The following is a 16,905-nucleotide window of genomic DNA, read 5'->3' as shown; positions in this document are numbered from 1 at the left end:
ATAAGCCCCTTGCAGGGGGCGCATTACCGCTTAAGGTAATGCCCTAGGGCCTGTAACTATGGGCCCCAGGGTATTACCTGAAGTGGTAATGCCTCCTCCCAATACTCAGGGCGTATTGCTTAGGTAGTGGAAGTGAGAGCTGTAATAATAAGCCCACAATGAGTGGGGGAAAGAATTTTACGCACCAAGTGCCCCAGTGCGATTTAGCACTGGAAGGGGAATCTAGTGGTGCTCTGCTTAATAGCACATTATCGAATGAATGGTTAGTAGAGAAGGGTAATACCATATAATGGCTTTGGCGGGAACATCTTGTGCAGCCATCACTTGTGGCACCCAGCCTTGGAAAAATAAGGCAGTCGGACTGAGTGAGTTGAATAGGATTGCACTTCCGCCTGGTGAAAGTAGTAATAACTGCATGTGTGGAATGTCAACGGCTGCCCCGAACAATATATTTCATCCATTAATGGGTCCCCATCTAAGAGTATCTAATAACCAAGGAGAGGAGGCTGCTGTCAGGGTATTGTTCTTCGAGACAAGTAGGGTTAAAGGATAGGACAGGTGAGGAAGGGATGAATGGGGGTACTGTAATGGAAAGGGTCCTCAGCAAGTCCCGGCTTTAGGAGGAAGAAATCCAAATTAAATTCCCTGTCCCCTTTTTTGATCCTGGAATATGGTCTGAATCTTATTAATTCCCGCGGACTGATATGGAATTGATCTAATTAATTACCCGTTTAAATGAAATACCAAGGTTGAGATTGATCAAAATAAAAGATATTGCTTTAGTTGAGTACTTTGATGAGAAAAGACTTGATGGTATGGCAATTGAAATCCCATCTAGAACAGCATATTCTGCTAAAATATGGGGGGGTTAAAAAAAAAAAAAAGGATAGGCATTTTCGGCCGTCGCAATTCTCAGGTCGACATTTTTGTACGATTCCACATATATGCAATGCTGCTGTAGGAAGCTGAACCATTACGTATTTTGGGTTTTGATTTGCGCCCTAGCAGTATGAAATTGGGCGGCGTGTGAAGGGCAATGGTTACGCTAAATTAAGTCTTGGACTCCAAAGGGTTGGGAATAAGGAATAATCTAAAAATTATGCAATATGATGGGAGGGACTCGAGAAAAGTGAGTTTTCTAAATACTGAGGTTGAAGTCCCCAAAGTAAATAAAGGTTGGGCATGGTTACCAGCTGCACACTGTGCAAGTCCATTAAGGGTCCAAGTACGTGCAGGAGGAATCTTATGACATGTTGCAGCAAAATGGGAGCAGAGAGTTGCTTATGATATTGTGGAACATTAGAGGATTCGGTAAACTTAAGTGATACTCAAATTCTGCAGCAGCTCAGATCCTTTTCTACACTAAATTTACAGTAGACTTGTGCTGTGGACCCCTTAGTGTGGGACAGGCATCATCCTTTTGAGCAGCCAGCTCTGTGCATAGTAAGTGGACATCCAATTCATAGTAGCGTGGGATTAGTGGGGAACTGTGTCTCTCTGAAATTTAGAGGCATTTTAGCAGTGGAGTTCCCTCTAATCCCACACTTCATTGGTTGCATACCCTAATCAATGTGTTCTGGCACCATTTGCATCCGGCATGGAGTGATTTGTTAGAAGCCATTAATGGACTAATGGAGTCCTATAAAGTGAGGGTGCCTGAGGGAGGAATGTAAATCTTGGGTGAATGGAATTTGCTATGCCTAGACTCTGAGCTATGAATACAGAAAGATATAAAACTGGATTCCTCTCCTAATATGAAACGGAGAGAACATGGGAGTCTGTGGCAAGATGAATGTGCAGAGTGGTGATTAGATATAGTAAATGGACAGGTAGATGGGGATTTCCCCACATGGTATGGGGAGGATCTCTGCTCCTGGATAGACTACGTGTCGATTTACAGTAATGTATTCCATGAATGCAATACATTTGAGATTAGGGAAAATATAGTAAGTGACCATGCAATGCTAAGAATGCACTAACTTCATTTTGAAGTCACCAGAGCAATTTACCTGGTCGAACGTCCTGATTAATCAGCACAATAACCACATTACTTTGAGTCCGAGCCATATTGCACATTTTAGTAGTATAATGAGATTGGCACACAACTACTTTGAATAATAAATTAGAGCTTATATCGGTAGAGAACTTTACTCCATTTATTGCTGAAAAAATTGAAACATGTGGTAAACCCAAAACGTATAGGCATCCTAGATGTCCCCATGATAATAACTATGAGGTACACAGTCAGAAACAGTTGTTGAGGTCTAGGGTTAGGCATATACAAACAAGTAGCTTGACTTGGGAGACACAAATATCTGATATTAAGAAGGAGAAACAAAGATACTGAAATTGGTTGAAGGCCAACAGATATTTGCTGGCCCAGAGGGACGGGTAATCCATGTTGAGAGAGTCGTGTTGGAACGCAGTGGGAAGAATTGTTGGGACCTAGTCAGAACAACAGCCTTTAGTATGGATACATTGGCAAATCTGATTCCGGAGCAGTGGTGGGCTAAGCATTTTAGTGATTTATACAATATACCAGGTGAGGCTTCCCTAACTATGTTTATGAGGGCCCTTGGTGTCTAAATATTACAGTGGAGGAAATTCAGCAAATCAAAACTGGTTCTTCTAGTTCCCGTGGCCGAACGGTCCATGTAATATTGCTATATACTTTCATTGATTGTAAAATAACCAGGAATACAAGCAATTAGAGCTAGGGGGCCCTCTTTTTTAGGGGGCTGTGTGGCCGAGGACCAAATACAAGCATATACAACAAGAAATGACCGCAAAAACGGACAGTGTGACAACCAAACCAATAAAGATATACAAAGGAGAAACCGAATCCACAGCAATCTTTCCTAACGCTGGGCACAACACGTGCATACCGCGGCTAGTGAGGTTATTGGAGGAATTATCTCCATTTGCTGAAGTTCTAATGACTGAGAATCCACAGCCTTAACGTTCGAATTTGGTCTACATGGCTACCAAATTCGATGCCACACACGCCAATGAAGTAATCAGAAGATTGCCATAATGTGAAGGGTCAACTAATGAACCTTTTTCGACATCAAATTCCTGGTGTCATCATTTAACGTCCTGAAGACGGGTTCAGCACACATCCAATAGCGGTTTAAGTTAGCTATAGAGTGTTTTCTAAAAATTGTTGCTAGTTCCCAGAAACACATTTCTCTGTGTCAACAGAGCCAAGGACAAGTTATAAGAATTAGGGACATATGAAACAGCCATATGTCCACCACACACCCTTACTAACCTCACAATATTGTTAGAATATGGGAATTGTGGTAGCTTTGATTCATTGAAATCAGTGACTTTCACAGAATTTTGTTTTATGTGATATCTTGTGTAAACAAAATGCATTTTTGTCTTTTTATATGGAAATTGTTCTGAGTGTTTTTAATACTCATTGATTAAAAAATGTTTATCTCTATTGTTCCTGTCTTGATCTAGTGATTGACATGATTGGTAGCACCGTTTGCAACTAGACACACCTAGTGCGTGTGTAGGTGGGTAGCTGTTCAGTGGCATTTCTTGTAAAATAACCAACAATGTCCCCATCTCTAAGAGGTGTTCCCCCCGGCCCCAAACTAATTATTTAAAAACTTATAAAGCGCAACTACGGCCAGAAAGCGTCTAGGTGCTGCTATTGGCTGTATGGAGAAAAAACTCAAACAGGAATGCACGCTGACTGATTAAAACAGAAAGGACTTAAGTGCCCTTCGGAAGGGAAGGTACTCCGACTCCTAGAGCCAGAGGGAGAAGATTCCACAGTGTAGGGCCCATGACCGAGAAGGAGCGGCCTCGAAAAACATGCACACAGTTATCTAGGCACTTTAAGTAGCGCCTGAGCAGATGAAAGCAGCTGCCTAGTTGGGTGATGGCGCTCTCTCTTTCAAATACTCCAGGCCGAATACTAAAGGGTCTCTCCAAATGTCTGTAAAAAATGAACTCCACCGTCCTGCGTCACAACCTACTTTATCACTTACATTGCAACTAAAGAATACTATCATCAAACTGAATTTTCCTTCCCCAAGCGAATGATCCCTTTCTCCTGGTATACGGTTGGTATGTCCTCTTGTAAACAGGTCCCAGGGTGAATGATTCCTTTCGCCTGACTTTTAGCTCCAGCACTTTGTACAGTCAACTTTCTGGACCAGGGGAATGCCTTGCTTCTGGTACTGGTCTGCACTCTCCAATATAGTCACAACAAAAGCCAGAGGGGGTGGTGGGCTCCTTTTCCCTGGCGTCTCTTCAGTGTACTTGAAAGAATTCAGTTCTCTCACCAGGAGAGTGACTCCCTTCTCCTGGTGTTCGAGAGCTCATTTTCCAATTGGGTTTTATCTTGGCACTCTTTCACTATATCAGAAAAGTCCCAACTTCTGTGGGCTCCAGTGGACTCATCTGTGCCACTGTAACAAAGATTTCCTCGGATGCTTGTTTCAGTGTTGGTAGGTTCCCAGACCCTTCTCTGATCAGTAGTGGGGTTATCCCTACCAATGCTGTGAGGATGGTTTCCTCTGGTGCTTGTTTTACTTATATTGGGGTCCCAGACCCTTCTCTGGTGGTCGGTGGGCTTATCTCTGCCACTGGTATGAGGAAGATTTCCTTGAATGCACTCTTTGCCTTGATTTGGGTACCCAATCCTTGATGGCTAACCGATAGGCCTTATGCTTGCCTCGGCATAAAGCAGAGCCCTCTTTACTGCCCCCATGTCCCTACTAGTCCACTCCAACCATGCTTTCTGTTACCTTCGGGTACTTGCTTGCACAGTGTCTGTCTCTCCAGGGACTCGGATCGGTCTCCTTCCCGCTTCCTGCAGCAGTCTGCTTCTTTACTGCTTCTGCGATGACCCAGTCTACTGTGGCTCCTTGCAATCTCTGCACCGTTAGGGGGCAGCGCATACCTCCTACTGGAGGTCATGCAACTTCCTTGCCTGCTTCCTGTTGGGGTCGCTGCTGTGACACAGGACCCATCACAGGCTCCCTCCGCCACTCGTCAACGTCCTCTGTAGAGCCCTCCCTTCGTGTTGAGTGCAAACTTTGAAACTCCCAGGTTATCCGACATGGATAGAAGACAAAGACGCCAAGTCCTTCCTCCTTCAACTTTATAAGACTTACTCCACCCCAGTGCAACTTCAACACTTGTTGTCAATGGCTCTTTGGTATTCCTAATGCCTTCTGTGAGCCATCTGTCTCAGTACGAGCATAGTCGGTACTCATGTTTTCTGTGCTCTTCTTCGTCCTAGTATTTTATGTCTTGGCTGTACCCCAGGCAGTTCATGAACACATTGGTTTACTCGGAAGGGCACAGTGTTTGGCACCGCTCTGGGGGCCTGAAACTCACTGGTTCCCGCATTTCCTAAGGCCACGCCCCCTCAGACATATCTTAGCAGCAGAGTCCCTGCAGCGGTGAAGCCGGTGGTGGGGCAAGGGCAGAGTGTTTAGCGCAGCGGGGACCTAAGGCTAAACGAAAGTAAGGCTAACCCGGAACGACCCTGGAACCCCATCTCTAGACTCAAGGTGAGAACAAGGCGAATGTATGCTGGGACTGAGTAGGAGACTCCAAGGCATCATTGAGGTGGGTCACTGTTGGCCCATCAATCAGGCGCATTGCCAGCTTTGGCTCGCTCATGCAACTCTCGCCCACCTCCTCTCGCCCTCCACCCGCTCCTCTTTTGTCCACAGCTCACCCCTCAGTCTGCCATACAAGACCAATTAGAGCATAAGTCCCAGCGCAAGATGCTGGTTGTGAGGAGACAGCGACAGTGGGGGGAACAGCGACAGTGGGGGACTCATTCAATGAGTCATTTCAAGAAGTGTGCCGCTACCTCCGACTTTGTTCTTAAGGGGGAAACCAGGGCATTTGATAACAATCCCAGTAACCCTGTGGGGAGGCTTACTCTCTGATAGAGGTGATCCACCAGTATTGGGGGTATAGTCGAGAAGCTCCGGGAGGGGCACGAACTGCACCGGGTGACTTCCACCAAGAAGTGATGTCCAGCATTTACCACCATAGGGTCTAACAATCTACCCTCAGAATATTTCATTGAACAATATAGTCTGAGCTTAGTAACCAGTGAAGCAAACATTGCCCGTCACAACTTGGATCCTGCAAGACGCCAAACGGACAATGCACCCGTGAATTGGGGAGCACAGAAAGGCACCCAAACTCATGGAAGTATCTACTGTACTAGCGGTCCATGATAAAAGTCCTACGGGTACTCAAAGCGCCAGTATGGAGGAAATTACAGTACACAGTCCATAGCACAGAGGGAGCATGTTCAAGTGCCATGGTCAAGGAGTGCATAGCACTGCCACAGTACATCTCCATGGGGTACCTAAATTGGCGGTGAACAAGAAAAAACCAAGGGATGGCCTATTAAACAAATGCCTACACTGGTTACGCACCATTAGGGGTTGTGCTTTTGTGTACAGGGAAGCCATGGTGGGTTGAGTACCCAGTGAATGCAAGAATCTCTATGACAGCGTAAACTGGAATTTTGGGACTGGAGAATGGCCAACAGTGTCATGGGAAGAAGTGGGTGGGCTGGGGTTGGATGACCAAGAGTGGGATCTCAATCAGCCTGTATGGTCACCCAGGATTTGCTAGCCAACTTGGAAATACTCCACTCAAAACCCCACTAACTTGCGTGAACCTTACTCTTTTGGGGAAGAGGTCTAGTGGGGATTCATGTGGTTGGTCGAGGGAGTCAGTTGTATTGCCATCTGGGCATTGATTATAAATTAAGGGATCACCCAACCAGTGGGCATTGCCATTGTTTTTCCTATACCTTTGTTCCTCCTTTCTTCTTTTTCGACATGTTGCACTTTGTTTACTATGTATAATAATATGACAGGATTTACTTTGATGGCCCGATGGCCTAATAAAGTTATTTTGATGTTGATGAATGTAATGGTTTGAAATAGAAGAGGTATGGGGGGCTAAGAACTGTGCGGTTGTGATGTTGTACAACGGGTTGTACCCAAGGTGGCCATCCTTATCCCCAGAGGGGGAGTCCCTCCCAATGAGGTCCTGTCTCATTAAACCACTGCTAGGGGGACTATTGGGTAGCAGCTGCATCATCCTAGCCTGAAGGGAAAGGGGCTCCTCCCCTGGGGAGACGTGAAGATACCTGCAAAATTGGCTCACTAGTCTGTAGGATTTTGAATAAAGGGAAGGTATGCCTACTGGGGATGCATTGATAATGAAGCATACAATTATGTACTACCAGCTGTTGTGGCAGAAAGCCTTGTGATGTCATTAATCCAATATGGCTGCTGTTACGGATACTAATTTCGTTTTTGAGCTGTAACTACTTTTAGGGCGGTTCTATGAAAAATGTGCCAGGTAGGTTTTGTGTTAAACATGAACGGAATATAAGGATTTTTTTATATTTTACCATTTCTGAGAAAAAGCCTTGTAAATTGCTACTTCATCACAACCTTTGACTGTATTGCTCAATAAATTATAAAAATTGAAATAATTTGCAACTTTCTCATGGAAATCTATTAAAACAATAGCGATTTACATTTGAAGAGAGAAATTAAGGTTTGACAGGTCATCTTCTGAGTTCCAAAGTTAATTTTCCTAATCTACAAAATCGTTATCAGAGCTCTTCACTGCCACCACACTTACAGAGTTCTGTGTAATGCACAACACGCCGCCCTTTGACACATGCACAATATACCAGCTACATGATTGTAGTGCACATGGAAGCGTACACATAGTAGGAGAATGTTGATTATCTGCCTTCTCCCATCCGAATTGTAATGGCTCAGAGATTTGGATGATGTTGATCAACACGTCACCACTCCATCACTTGGTAAAGAGCCCCTAAGATATATGGTATTAGGGAGAAACTTGTTAGCGGCAGATTTTAACTTTGCATGTCTTTTTGTTCCAAACTATATTTAGAGTTCATCTTATCAGGGCACATAATCAACCCTTTGAGCTGTCAAGACCGAGTCTCGCTCAACTCAGTCCTTTCACTGTCCATATGTGCAAAACGCTGCCATCCACCAACTTCCAAGTGATGCTACTCTGGCAAATCGCTACTATTATCTGAGTCTCACTGCACCACCATATCTAGGGCTACTTTGGGAGATAAACTAGACTGTTGCAATGCCTTTTATGCAAAAGTCACTGAATCAGTTCTTCATTCTCTTCAGCTGCTACAAAATACTTCAGCTCATCGTCAAGAAACTGCCAAAATGCATGCACATATCTCCAGCTCTTAAAGTGCTCAATTGGCTCCCCACCAAATCTAGCATTTCTTGCAAATTATTGACTATTGTGCATAAAGCCATGTATGCTACAACCCTGCTGTACCTAAATAACCATCTAAAATGATCTCTTGTTGTCCATTGAGAGCCCTTTATAAACATACCATGACAGTCTGTTTCCAAATATCTAAAACCTATGTAAGATCCAGAGCAATCTTAGCTGATAAATTATGGAACAACCTTCCACCTGACATACACAACATAGAAAATCACCACTTTTTCCGTAAGTACATCTAAACTTTGTTATAATCTGGTGTCCCCTATTCCCATTTGAACTGGGTGGTGTGCAGAGATAATTTAGTTGTAGCGCTGCACCTCTGTCTCCTGTCCCCTGTGAGTAGTTCAAATACAATCAGAACCGAGAGACAAAACTTACATCTGCCTGATACATAGAAAATGTACAATGAATGATTGCTCATATTTTTGCTATAAGTGGCACTTGATATTATTGAACACTTCTTTAACTCAGTGAAAACTAGTGAGCACATGACTCAGCAACATGAGACTAAATCGCTTCTTGTCATATTTGGTAGGACTGTATTCGCAACATCATCAACTAGATTACATATAATTAGGTAGCAATAGGAAAGTGTTATCTATACTGTCCATAGCAGCAATAAGGCACTGGCTTGTGCAACCACTGCCTTTGTACCATATACATACTTAACACCTAATAAACAACCATCTCTTCACTTAAAGATACTTACGGTACTCCTGGAAATTCAGTTCTTTCACAGCATGGATGTCAGTCAGTAGAGGAATGCGTGCCTGAATCTTTGTGCGGCCTTCATGCCCAGCTTTGTCGATTCTTTCAATCATCTGCTGCTGCTTGTCAATCCAGTACAAGTGGTTACCAAACACAGTGAGCCCAACAGGTTGCAGAACATTTGAGTCCTCAAGTACAATGCGACTGGCACCTTTAAAAAATAAAAAAGTGCATCACTTTATATCTAGAAGACGGACTTGTCTACTCACTTTTCTCTAATCCAAGAACAGACTTAGTTACACATACTATGTACAATGAACCAGTAAGACCATATCTCTCAAAAAACCTTTGTTGGAATACTTGTGATGAATTAAATGATGTGTTTATAGTTAAGTTTCTGATCAATTAAAGTTATCGCAATATAAAGGTTGTACTTCTACAAAGCTAAAATTGCAATCAGACAGGGGATGAGTATCTTTCAAAAGTCCACTTACCTTGATGAGTGATGTGCAAGAGTTGCGAGAAAATATTTTTCTTTTTGAAATTGTTCTTCTATTGACATCAATGGAACACCCAACATCACCCAACGTCTTGCTAGGTCTTGAACCATGTTGAGACTTTGAGAGAAGTGAAATCTGTTACATTGCTCTCTGCCCTTCCCTCTGCTAAACTCACCACTTTTGGGGGCACTGGTCAGTCCTTATGATTACTAGTGCACGGGACAAGGGTCGCATGTTGTTCTACTGAAGCACACATCATACAGTATCAAATGTCTCATATTGCTCTTTCCATTTGTAGGTTGCATCAGATTTTCTACCTTTTTTTGTTTTACTTGTGGCCACATCTGTGTTGTACCACACATTAGGAAAACATCTCTTTTTGCTGAATTCCTCCCATACACTCTTTTGGGACACCCTATGTTTTTGCTATCGTCTGCTTCCTGACTGATCTTTTTTGAGGCAAGTAAAGCCTTACCTTGCTTTTTGCTCACTTTTATGAAGGAAATTGATTAGTCCCTAAAACTATCAGAAGTGGGAGGACCAGATCCATCACCCTTGATGGGATTCTTGTATTTTCTAAAGGTGAACATATCACCTTAAAGTGAAATGCAGCAAGGATACTTTGTATACTTTTAACTTTTTCATTTGTAACTTTGTGGTTACAATTACAATGTGTCTAGGATGGGCTAATGGCAGTGGATATTTTTCTACTGTGTTTGTTGCTTTTTACTTGTGCACTTTTGCATTTTACTGCATAATGCCATAATGAGTACCATATAATTTAAAATGGCTGTGCCATGAGATTTTTCCCTTCCAATTGGGCATTTTGTACTTTGGCTTTCTTCTGCCATCATGGATCTGGAATTGCCATAAATAGAAACTACTTTCCCAGGCAAATCTGCTGCTTTCCTGGTCAAAGTGGCAGTTTATGTGTAGGGGCTGGGGCTGTCTGGACCCAGTAAACATCCGAGCCACAGAGTGTCTGTTGCTGGGCCGAATGTGCGCCAGAGGCTGTCCATGATTGAACAGCCCCTGCCAGTTTCAATGGTGCAGTTCCTTACCATTGGTGGACCCTGGTGGCAAGACCTGGATACAAGGACTCCTCCTGCAGCCATTCAACAGATCATAGTTGAAGTCAAGACCTCATGAAGAAGTGCAGCCTGCTGAAGATCCAAGGACGACCATTGCAGCTGACAAGCTGCCTCCAGCCAAGTCCTGGGGAAGCCTGTGTGAGGACAGTTTTTCTTAAGCCCAACGAAGGGCTTAGTAAAACCATTCAACTGAGACAGTACACTCTTAGTGCAAGGCTGTACCACCAGAGTTCATGGTAACGTAGACAGAGCAGCAAGGCTTATTTTAGGAGGGAGAGATGGCTGTAGAATCAGTACTAAGACATTATAATACAAATGGTCCAAAGAAACACAAACACTATGTATTGTAAAAATAAATGGTTTATTTAAATATAAGTAGTCCCAGATAAATCTTGGGGGAAATGACTACCATCACAGATCATATAAACACATTATGGAAAAAACACAACGCTATGCTTGAAGGTACACAGACAAACGCATATAACCTTATTTGGAACACCTAGTTCTAGGGAAGTTGAAACCAATAGTTAATTTTAGTTTACTTTCAGTAATACCAGGGTAGTAGACCTCATTAGTTGTACCGTGACACTCGGCAAGAAATCACAGTCATATCAATTGGACAATATACTTTTCTGATCTAATGAAACACAGATTCTAGGAACAGTATAAACATAACTCTGATTCAGCATAACAGTTATTCTAGGGGAATTGGACCTTGGGGTTTTATATTCATTTACAGTTGCTTTTCAGTTCACAGACTAAGGGAGCAATAACTAACTTATTTTAGGATAACTTAGTTATACTCTAGGTAAGTAAAACACACTTTTTACAGGAGCTATAAGCAATTTAAAGGTAGATGTAAACCTAAGACTGTTTTTGTCTCTGTCGACAACAGACCAGGGAAGGAAAACCCCAGTGTTACATTTTATGAATGACTCAAAGTTATTCTAGGTAGGTAAAACCTAAGGCAGACTTATTCTAGACAGGCTAACAGCAAGTCAGGGGAAGCAAGACCAGTTGGGGAAACTCACACATTTATCCTAACAGGAATAGTGAAGTGAAACCAACAACACTACTTTTGTGAAGAGGGACAACCAAATCACATTTGAGTAGTAAGTATATCCTTACATCTACTTTCTGTTAGAATGGCAAAACAGTTTCTAAGGAAAGAAATAGGTTACATATACTTTTCAGATTGGCAAAACATTTCTAAGTTAAGTAATAACTTTGCTAACTGTTCACTCAGTTACAGTAGCCAACCAACTTATTTTGCAAGTAAGTAACTTTTAAACACGTATTCTCTTTTCTAGGCAAAAAGCCCAATCCTTAGAAGTATTTCCCTTATTCTTGGGGCATGAGTGTTCTCAGTGGCAGAAGGGGGGTCACTAGGGTCTAGTGTCCAAAAGGCAGTTCAGGATAGGTTCTTAAGTAGCAAAAGTCAGAGTTCCTAAGGAAGACTTAAAACAAGAAAGTACTTTACTTTAGAGTTAGCTGAGGGTCTAAGGGCTTCAAAGGAGACACCCTTGGAGGATTCCAGCACGGGCCTGGGTGCACTGGACGAGAGGAATCCCAATTGTTAGGCAAGATTGTATGCAGTACCCTTAGGGTGCACTACAGAAACTTGGCTTACTGGCAATAGGAACCCAACCTTTGGTATAAGTGTACTACACAGGTTGGTAGTGTGCCTGAGCAGGCAGGCTTATCTCAAGAGGGGTCAATGGGAGCTGTAGGGGCTGTTACACAGAGATTCACAGTGACAAGTATTCAAATAAACTCTTACACACAAGGTTTCTTGAATCAACAATTATTAATCAGTCAGTTAGAAATAGCTTTCTTCAGAATGGAGCAATATAAAAACACACAAATACACTTCAAAACTGTACACTCTTAGTTTCTAAATCAGTAAAGACCCCTTTGGGTTGGGCCAGTCACAACCTACACCCTCGGGTGACTTCAATAGTTAGGGTGCTGGGGAGATTAGTATCTTACTGTTGCATTTACAATACTTTTAGAAATTGGTTAAAGGAAAAGGTTATTAGAACAAACAAGAGACCACAAATATTCTTAAGCAGGCGAATACTTTTGGATCCCCAAATCAGAGTCATACAGTTTAAAAGGTTAAGTCAAAGTCAATGGGCAAAAGTCTTATATGGGCTGAAGCACTTCTGGTAGTTAAGTAGAAAAGTTTTTGCACAATGTTTTTAGAAGTCTTTGAAGAAAAGAAGAATCAAATGCAGGGCCGCAAGCTGATTAGACTTGTGAGTAGTAGAAGATGCAAGCAACTGTAAATCGAGATGTAAGTTCTCTCATACTTTACAGTACCTTAGTATTGAAGAAAAAGTGCAGCAGATTACTTCTGTTCCTGTGCAGCTCTGCAGATCTCACTGTTCCTGGGCCTCAGTCGTGGGGACAAGAGGGAGGACTTTTGGGGACTCCTGCTCTGCAATGGTACGGTCACCGCTCGCAACCGGCAATCTTTCAAACAAGTGGCACTTCGGTTTTTCAGCTCCCCAGGACTTCCGCAAATATTAACACTGTGGTTTCTGGCTGTCGAGATGGGCTTTCCTTGCTTCTGGGGTCTCTGTTGAGGGGGCTCAGGCTTGGTCAGTCCAGCTTCCTGGGAGTCCGGAGGATCTTCCTGGAGCTCTTGGCCAACTTAAAAGCAACGCACACAAAATGGTGTTCCTCTCCCTGGCTATTCGGTCGCCAGCAGCAACTCTGTGGAAATGCAACCAGCTCCGAGAGAATGTCCAGGTGGCTTACTTTGGAGTTGATTGGTCCCACCAACTATCAGCACTTCAACTCCATACTGAAATAGCTTGAGATTTGCTGGCACCCCCCCTCTGTACAGTCTGCCCACAATATGCTTAAATTAGTTACCTCGCGTTCATGTAGTGAATTCCTGGGGTTGAACATACTATTCCATGATCGGTAAATGAGATAGTCATATTGAGTTGGTTCATCGTGTCCCTTTCCATTATTTTTACTGGTGTCAGTTGGGAATATAACGATGGCATTGTCAGGTCGGTCTCTCCTACGGAGACTGGAAGTTCGTCAGTAAAAGGAACCAAATCTCTAGCCTCAGAATCTCTGCGCATTCATGGGAATGCCCGTCATTGAGTATCTCGTCTCCCAAATAAAGGATTGAGTCGCGCCCGTATCTATGAAAAAAGAGAACGTCTTGTCACCCCTATATGTGGTTTCTCATTCAGCTTGAGCGTAACTGATGGGATCGAACACATCAGGTTTGTCTGTAGGATGTCCTAGTGTGGATATAATTATATTCCTGTCCCGGTAAAAGGATTGCCCCCCCCCCCACCACTACAGTCACTCCTCCCAATTTCCGAACGGGAGTCTGTGTTGTGTGTGACGTGGCTACAATGTTCGGCTGCATCAGTGATGGCCATGCTGGTTGAGGTCACTGCATATGTTCTTGATGTGCATGTGTCATGGGCTGGTATGGTTGCATTGGCATGCTAGGTGTCTGCCTGTTGTGGCATGTATGACTGCGTGTAATCTTGGGCATAATGGTCGGCTTGCTCGGTCTGATTTGTTGGTTGGTGTGTCGTTCTCCCATTCTGTTGCATTCCGTGCCTGCTTCTGCACATTCGAGCTATGTGACCTATCCTTTACATAGCCAGCATTGTATTGGACCCCCCTCATCCCCCCATTTGTCTCGGCTGCCGCCATTAAATCCATCTCCACCTTGTTGCATTGGCTATCCTGGGGCAATCCTCTGTGTCCCCTTGGCCAGTGGTTTCTGTCACCCCTTCCTATGAAGCCTCCTCCAACTGTCTGTTGTCGATTGTGTGTGCTGGGAAACTACTCCCTCTTCACTAATCAACATTGCCCCTTCCATTGTGTACTTTGATAACCTCTTCTGCACTAACTAACTTTGCTTCTTCCTGCTTTCTATCCTCTCGCTTCTGTCTCGCATTCTCCTGCATTGCATTAACCGACACTAGCGCACTAAAGATGGCTGATCTCGGACCATGGCTTAGCCTCCATCCCCACCAATTTCTTCAGCTGCTTCTGGTGCTGCAACCCTTGTCATAAGCTGGGACTCGTCTAGCTGGGGTTGTGTCTCCAGATTGCACTGTGTGATACTCGGATTGCATCGATAGGCCTCTCTCCCACTATACAGGTCTCTCAAACCCAGTAGGGTTCTCTCTCCAAACTGCATTGTATGATACTCTGGTGGCCTGGATAGGCCCTCTCCCACTATACAGGTCTCAAGTTTAGCTGGGGTTCTGTCTCCAAATTGCATCGTGTGATACTCAGATTGCATTGATGGGCCTCTCTCCCATTACACAGGCCTCTCTGATACAGTAGGGTTCTGTCTCCAAGCTGCATTGTATGATACTCGGATTGCATTGGTAAGCTTCTCTCCCACTATACAAATCTCTCAAACACAGTAGGGTTCTCTCTCCAAACTGCATTGTATGATACTCAGATTGCATTGATAGACCTGTCTCTCAAATCTAGCAGGGCGTAGATGCCCAGATTACATCAAGGGAGTAAGTCCTAGCTGCGCCCCTCAAAGTCACTCCTCAACCAGTGCATGTCCTTCCTAAACCCACATGGCTAACTCACCGCAGTGAACCACGTTCAGTGAGACAGACTAAAAGAGCCATTGTTAACACCCAACTAAATTACTATATAACCCTTAAACCACCTCCCTTACCCCCACAGCGACCGAATGAATAGGCAACATCAGCTGGAAATACCACCTACAGAGAAAGTCTAAAACTAGTAGCAGACAGCACCCACACCAAGTACTACACCACAAGACAACCAGACCAAAACAGCACCAACTGGACATCAGAAAAACAAAACAAGACTAAACAACTCGGAATCGTACAATGCCATGCAAACAACCCATCCCGAGGGAAAGAAGAGAAGAAAGAACACACACCCCGGAACTGCAACCAAGAACCGCACCAACAGAACACACCCCCTCAGACAGGATTAAAAATCGAACCAACACGGACAGAAGAGAAAAATCCCTCTACCCAACTCCATATCTCGCGGAGAACTGCTCACTAGACTGAACCAACGCAACGCCAGAAGCGGCAACATTAAACAACCTAACAAAATCACAAAGAAGAAGGATGAACACCACCAGAAACAACAAACACACGAACGAAGCGATAACACCTTACATCACCAAAGCTAGAAGAACTTCCAATCGACAACCGCAACTCCTGGAAGACGAAACCCATGAAAACAAAAACCCAAGACAAAACCTAGAAGAACTATTCGAGGACGCTGACAACCCGAAACCTACACCTAAAAAAGATCAAAAGAGGACCCTAACAAGAAAAGCCAAACTAAACTACACCTCCAAACTCCACTGCAATCTAATAAACGCAAGATCCATGTCAAAACACTCTACAGAGATCTTCGACCTACTCAATGACAATGGCATTGACATCCTATTCATCACAGAAACATGGCTGGACAACAACTACAAAATCACACTCCAAAGCTGCCTTCCAGCCAACTTCAAATGCCTTCAAATAAACAGGAAAAACAAAAAAAGCAGGAGGCATCGCAATAGCATTCAAAGAACACCTAAAAATAAGAACAGACAAACCACTCAACATTCTCAACTGCGAATCCATGGTCATACACCTAACAGCGAGCCCAAAAACCAACATCACATTCATCCTGGTGTACAGACCCCCAACTTATGATGCCTCCTTCGACAACTTCATAGAAGCCATCACCAACATAGCCATCAACCACAAACACCTAATCATCCTGGGGGACTTCAACGTCTGGTTCGAAGACAGTGACGCCAGATCCCAAAACACACCGACTGAACAACTCACCACCATGAAACTACGACAGCTAGTAAAAGGGGAACACACTCCGCAGGACACACCCTGGATGCAGTTTTCGCCAAGGAAAAACTCATCAACACGGCACCACCAATACAAATACTGTGGAGGGACCATCTCATCATCCTATTCGTAATCACTCAGCCTACTCAAGTCTGCATCCAACCTCCTAAACTCACAACCACCACAAAAAGAAACTGGAAAGACATCAAAGAAAGCAACCTATTCGAACAACTGGAGTTAACCAAGCCCTCAACAGAACTAGAGCTAGCTGACCTAGACGGGAAAGCAGAGATATGACACAAATGGATTGCAGATATAATTGACAAGATGGCCCCAGAAAAACCATTCACACCATCAAAAAAGAGAGCAATGGCAAAATGGTTTACCCCACTATTAAGCACCATGAAAAAAGAAAACAAAAAGATGGAACTGGAATGGAGGAAAGATTACAACCAAGACAAA

General features: G+C 43.7%; 1 protein-coding gene across 1 annotated transcript in view; it reads right to left on the bottom strand.

The window, feature by feature from the left end:
* Window positions 1-16,905, bottom strand: part of LRP6 (LDL receptor related protein 6) — a 1,542,295-nt gene that overhangs the window by 258,556 nt on the left and 1,266,834 nt on the right. The window contains exon 16 of the mRNA XM_069628714.1: window positions 9,008-9,217. Coding sequence (XP_069484815.1) covers window positions 9,008-9,217 — 210 coding nt within the window. The remainder of the gene's footprint in view (window positions 1-9,007; window positions 9,218-16,905) is intronic.

This window comes from Ambystoma mexicanum, chromosome 12 (genome assembly GCF_040938575.1).
Source record: "Ambystoma mexicanum isolate Mex_15411 chromosome 12, UKY_AmexF1_1, whole genome shotgun sequence".
In the NCBI taxonomy this organism is placed as follows: Eukaryota; Metazoa; Chordata; class Amphibia; order Caudata; family Ambystomatidae; genus Ambystoma; species Ambystoma mexicanum.
The sequence above is the reverse complement of the archived record's forward strand: the minus strand, read 5'-3'. Positions and strand labels throughout refer to the sequence as shown.